The 6,889-nt window shown below is 32.0% G+C and overlaps 1 protein-coding gene across 1 annotated transcript in view; it reads right to left on the reverse strand.

Moving 5' to 3' along the window:
* Window positions 1-6,889, reverse strand: part of CFAP47 (cilia and flagella associated protein 47) — a 458,234-nt gene that overhangs the window by 66,265 nt on the left and 385,080 nt on the right. The window contains 2 exon segments of the mRNA XM_015571970.1: window positions 1,072-1,228; window positions 4,793-4,897. Coding sequence (XP_015427456.1) covers window positions 1,072-1,228; window positions 4,793-4,897 — 262 coding nt within the window.

A 6,889-nucleotide genomic window follows, 5' to 3' on the forward strand; every position in this document is an offset into this window, starting at 1 on the left:
AAAAATAAAATAAAATGCTGACTTCCTTGGGCCAGCAATCAACTGCTAGTAAACATTGGCATCTCTCTCCTTACCACAGCCAATGTATTCATAAGGGAATTTCACATCAGATGACATTATTTTTTAAAAATTATTTTATACCAAGAGCATAAAGAGATGACGAGGAAAGATGAAAACTCTAATAGGTAAATGAGTGTTCAGTTTCAGTATTAAACAAAAAATAACTAATTTTCAATGATGATAAAATACTATTTTTCTCCAATCAGATTGAGGGAGATTAAGGAGAATGATATTAGTAAGCACTTATAAGGCTCAGGAAAATAGATAGAGTCTGTAATATACTCCTGATGGCAGCATGAATTGCAATATAATTACTATGGAGAGTAAGTTGCTTATTTATATCAAAGAACTTAACATATGTATTCCTTTTAGCTCAACATTTGAACTATATAAAATGGATCACAGCAGTAGCAGTTTTAGTAGAAGTAATAATAATAGTTGAAAAGATAAAATTAGTAATATACAATAGATTTAAAATGTGTTTGGCAAAACTAATGAGTTGATTTTTACTTCAGACCCAAATTATTTGATCATTTAATAAAAAGTGATAAAAAACTCCAAACAATCTAATTTAAAAACATGCATCGTCAATCTGACAGGAAAAAGAGAACAAGCTTGATTATAACCAAAATTTAATCCAAATATGCTATTTATAAAGAAAATGGGGAAAGGAAACAATATCAGAACACTTGAAGTTCTATAAACTTTTAAGGACTAAGCATTGGCATATTTGAATAATCATAAGAATCTTACTAATCTATTAATTTGCATTTTTGGCTTTACAGGTCAAATGAGAAGAATTTGACTTGTTACACAGATTTTTAATTTTTGATTTTGGTTCCACCATTTACATCCTATGATTTCAAGATACCTCATCTTTCATACCTTATGATTTTTCGTAGTGAATCTCTACCATATCCACTATCTCTATAATACATTGATTCTATCATCAAATACATTTGATTAATAATTACAAAATAACATAGGTAAAATATAAGAAAAACAACTTACTTGTTAGTAGGACATCGATTAAAACATGTTCATCTGTGGGATTTTTGAAAATTATAGCCAGAGATGCTAGCTGGTGAAGGTGGGTGTTGATTCTTTCTATTTCTAGAGGCTGGGGAAATAGTCCTACTCCAGAAAGGAGGAATTTCCATTCTTCAAACTGTTTAAAGATAAACATGCGTAGCATATATGTCATAATTCACAACACTTAATAAATTTAATACATGTAAACATTTTGGCAGATAAAAAACTTTGGTTGTTAATATTTAACATGCCCTGTTTTATCTTTTCCTCCTTTTTAAAATTCCTTTTGATTTTACTGAAAAATCAATGTGTTTTCACACTGATAAAAAGGAGAGCATAGGGGTATTTATAGCAGCATTAAAAATATATCTTAATGAAAACCTTGCATTTCTGCTCAAGGTTGATGTTTCTTTAAGTCAACTTGTCTAACAAATGAGGTACTAAAAACTGCACAAAGTTTCCAAATCCTAGGGTGAATGTCAAGTGGAACTCACACAGTTTTCATGATCACATGAAGGCAAAGAAGGTGAGGCACAGATCGATGTCCCATTAAAAGGCAATGTGTACAACTGTATGCACAATAGACTGTGATTCAGTTCGGCACTAAATACTAATGTTGTAAAGGAATGAAGAGGTCAGTAAATAAAATCCAACAAATGCAATGGCCTAGTTTATAACCTTTCTAACTACATAGACGTTTCCAAGCCTAAATTACAGTAAGAAGAGGGAAACTTACTTTAAGATTGTTTCAAAGTGGGACAGGAAATGATACAAAGCTATCTCTGAGTAGGGATGAATAAAGGCAAGTTTTATCTGCATATTATCTTCAAATGGCTGTATTAGTTAGATATTCTACTTGCAAAATGTAAGTTCACTAGATTTTCACTTATGATGTCCTAATTTGATTACATGTAATTGGTTGGCTGGGTTAAAATAAATTACGAACAATTTATGTAAATTACTTATTTTTTGGCTACTTAATTAAATAAATCCTGTATGAAAGAAATGAGGTTACTTTGAGCCATTGGGAATACATCCCACCATGATGGAACACTAGTATACAACACTTGCCCTAGCATTGCTTAAATTATGCTCTTGGGTTCAGAGAGGAAAATTAAAAAGTATCTCAACAAAAATATGCATTAAAAAATAACATTTCTTATCCCATCTTTATCTCAAACTTCTTTGAAAGGAGACACAGTAAAAAGAAACTTTAAAGATCCAATTACAATGTTTCTGAAAGAAAAAAAGTAGAGTTAAAAGATAGTAAAAATGGCTTGCACACTGAGTATAGCTCAAGGGCATTAGAACTGGCTAAGAAGCAACAAAGTTTTCCAAAGACAGTATGTAGGATCATAGACAGGCCTGGAGATAATACCACTCTGACTTTGTCTTCTTTCCTTAATTTTTGCTAGTCTGACCTTTAGATGCAGTGAGTCACACAGTGAAGTACAAATGAAACAAATACTGGCAACTATTTGAAAATAAAAATGAAACAACTGAAAACCAACAAAAATATCTCAGAAGGCCCCCTTACCACATTTGCTGCTTACTACTATTCCTATTATTCTGACAGGCAGGAACACAATCTCATTTACAGAATCCAGCAGCATAATATGAGTTCATGATATACGTAGTTGTGGTATCCTAACCAAATTAATCTTAAGATTCAAAATCTTGACAATCACTTCAGCCTAAAATTGGATTTGACAATGAAGAGCTCTGTATACGGATTCAAATCAGAAATCCACGAAATAAATAAAAATCTACAGCCATTTCCTTAAGTTCAGCAAAGAGTAACAATCAGAAATACTTAAAACTTACCCTAAAAGAACTGCCATTACTAGCTTTTCGATTAATCAGCTACTCAGTTGTACATGTCAATTCAAATGTATTTATCAGTGAAATCAAGAGAGGGACAGAAATCTACATGAATTTTTCCTTAAAAGTTAAAGTAATTGCAAATTCTTAGAAGCGCAAACCCGAAAACTTTATTTAAAAAACGATTTTTCTCCTATGTCTACACTTACATAATGTATATTGTATTTTCCAAAGTTCATTCAATTAATACATTAGGATGACTAGATAAATTAAATAAAAGAGGAAGACTCGAATGATTCAGAGATGGGGAAAAAAAGGATAAAAAAAGAAAAGGCAAAACAATCAGAAAGGTTAGGGTAATACGTTTAAAAGGTTGAAGGGCTCTGGGTCTGGACCCTGTAGCTGAAAGGATGAATGAATGATGGGCCAAGGTCTAACCACAGATGAATACTTGGAGATTTGCTACAACTTGGAGGTGCTGGGAGCAACTGAAATCAAGCACCAATGTACAATTGATTTATAAAAGGCTTCAGTTCATTACTTGTCTGAGTTCTTTGTGTTTGATTAAGAATTTCACATTCAATGTCTAGGCTAGGATTTTCTAAAGCTATTAAGATGCAGAACTGGTAATTGCCCTGCTAATGTGCCTGATTATCCTTGAGCAGATATAATTTCCATCAGAAATACAAGCTACTAAATTGTCCCCAATAATTAAGTAAGATGAAGGGGCTAAACCTGCTAAGAAGCAATTATATTATTTAAAAGTGTGCCTTCTTAAAATTATTTGTGTAAAATAATATAATCTCCACTGTACTTTCCCATCTGTAGGAAAAGGATTACTATTTGTTTTCTTTAATATTTCGGAGGCACACGAACTTCCATAGTATTGCTTCAGGTCATGTATAAGTCAATAATCATATAGGAAATTTAATAGCCTCATTTTTTTTTCCTAAAGGTTACACATTGTTTTAGAAAAGAGGATACTTCAGTCACACACAAGGCTTGCACTGACATTGTATTATATGGGATTCCACTGCCTCTCAGATGGCAGGTTCCTTGGTGCCCCTTAGGATTTAAAGTTCTGATATCCATTTACTTTCCTCCCTATCAACACTTGAAGAAGTACAAAATAATAATAAATGCAAAAGGTTATGTAAAGTTTTCACTGGCAGTAAGAGAGTTTTAATCAATTGGCAATCTGTAGGTAGTTGTAAAAATAAGTAGTCATGAAAATGGGTTGAAGCCAAACATGCTGGGTTGAGGTTTGTGTTCAACCTCTTACCAGCTACCTGATCTTTATTTCTATGTCTCAGTTTCCTGATCTGTAAAATGGGGTTAATAACCCTTTCACCTTAGGACTGTGGTGAGAATGAACTGAGATAACTAAGCATGGCATACAGCAAGCTTAGAGATGCTTAAAAAATGATTAACAATTTTTGTTTTTAAAAATTATTATTATACAGAAAAATTATTATCCAAGAATGCTGTACAGCTGAAATAAAGTGAAAAAATAACATGATATTTGCAAGATCACATTTTCTACAGTTTATATTTAAGTTCACGAAAATTTGAGTAGTGAAACCCAAGTCAGAAAATTAACATAAATGACATCAATTTTTGTATTTACATAAAGATATATATATTTTTAAAATCTGGGTATATATTCTCCTTCACTCAAGCAATCTAAGGACATAAAGATGCCTCTTTTAGATGCTTGCACATGCATGAGGTATATTATATTTCCAAAAGTTCATTTAATTATAGTTTATAATAAGCTTATTCTGCTTGCAAAAGATGTCAACTGGATGAATAAGATTTACTTATTTGTTGACTTTAAAATTTAATTAACTTGACTTGGACTAAGAATACTCTATCATACCTGAGCACAGTAGAAGGTAAGAGTAGCTTGCTGACCAGCTCTTCCAAGAGCAGAAGGACAAAAGCGAACACGTACCCTTTCCATGGAGTGAGGAGCCATGGTCAGCTGTATAAATTTAGAAAGAATAAAAAGAGAAACAAAGCAATTAATACTTTTGTTTGAGTCAGCATCTTTGTGCACTAGATGTATGCTGGGTTGATATCTGTGTGATCAATATATTGCCTTGTACACTATCCAATCTCAGTATGACTGCTTGACAAATATTGGTAAAACATCTGCTGGTAAACACTGTTTAACAGTGCTTGTCCATGGCCTTTCCTCAGAAAATGACCATATAGAGTTAGTCACTCTATGTAAGGAAATCTAAATTAAGTTTTTAATTTGACTTAGCACCTCCTGTAATAGAAATATGCATTTCATTTAAGACTCATAGTTTATTGTCCATTCTAAGATACAAGGCAAACACTGGGCACCTAACTTGTAGCCTTGGTGATGTCAAAAGAAATGAACTGATTATAAGCATAGATGTAAGTCAAACTTCTTTAGTGTACCATGAAGTTTTCTTCTTTGTCCTATCACATGCACACTCAAGGTGTGACCTGCTAGAATAATTTGATTATAAACAGTATTAGTTTATTACTTCTTTAGAGATTGTGAGTCAGCTACTTCATCAAAACATAGTGAGGAACTGAGTATCTCATGTAAACAAAATGCTACACTGTGAAAAATATGGTATTTAATATCAACACTAATAGAAGGAGTGGCACAAATCTGAAAAATAAATCAATTATTTTTTCACTAATTTATTTTGCCAGATAACTCTTGAAAAAGTAAAATTGCAATTTAGCAGTGTTATTCATTCGTTGTTAAATATAGCACTTGGTTCTCAACAAACTCTGATGACAATGGAATACATATACATGCTTAACTTTATATTTAGAATAGCATTACATTCTTATGATGTATAAGTGTGGTTTATCTACAGCAAATATTTTTATCTCAGACTGGTTCTCTGATACTTCAAATTTTTGGAGGTTATTAGTTAATGAACATTTAAGGAGTATAAATTGATTTTAGGGTCGACCTTAGCAAAAAATTTTGCATTTCATATATTCGTTAAATTTAGTAAACATGAAAAAAGTTTCTCTATACATATAGGAAATATATATATGACAAAAATAACCTATTTCATTGGAAAAATATATAATACTTTATTAAATTTGATTTAACTCTAGTAATACTATGTGGCTTAAGTATTTTAGTCTTTCTGTCTTCAAATTCCTCTTCTATAAATTTATATGGTGAAGATTGAGGTAGTTTATACAACCAAGCAGTAATTCAATAAAATTCCTTTATTTTTACCTAAAATTAGCTGAAAAATGCATTTCCAATGTTCTCAAGGAAAGAAAGATAAACACCATTGTTTGGAATTTAACTGCAGTAAAGTTTACTAAATTTATTGGTGTGTAAACATAGAATCTTTGAGAAACTTGACATTTCATTGCAAGCAAGTGTCATGATAACAACCAATTCCAATGTGTGAGCTTATTACACTGGATCCTAGCTCAAGAGGAAGAGTCTTGTGGCAGGTTAGTAAACTGAAATTTGAACAGGATACTGAATGATGTTGGAGATTAATATACTCTTAAGAACTATAATCCGAAGTATTTAGTGCTTAAATAGCATGGTGCAACTTACCTTCAAATTAAATAGTGAAGGGATTAAGAAGTATAAATTGGTAGTTAACCCCCAAAAAAGATGTAAATAAAATACAACATAGGGAATATAATCAATAATATTGCAATAACTATGTATGATGCCAGTTGGGTACTGGAAATATTGGGGAACACTTTGTAAAGTATAGGATCATCTAACCATTATGCTGTATACCTGAAACCAATACAAGATAATATTGAAAGTAAAATGTAATCCTATCTAATAAAAGAGAAACATGGTAATTAGCATACGACCGCTACCCTTCCCGATGGCTAATCAGGGCAATATGCAAATTAACAGCCAGCCAAGATGGCGGCAGGCAGCCAGGCAGCTTAAACTGAACTTGAGGCTTGCTTGCTTCAGTGAAAGAGGAATCCAAAC

The sequence above is a fragment of the Myotis davidii genome, unplaced genomic scaffold (assembly GCF_000327345.1).
Source record: "Myotis davidii unplaced genomic scaffold, ASM32734v1 scaffold1107, whole genome shotgun sequence".
In the NCBI taxonomy this organism is placed as follows: Eukaryota; Metazoa; Chordata; class Mammalia; order Chiroptera; family Vespertilionidae; genus Myotis; species Myotis davidii.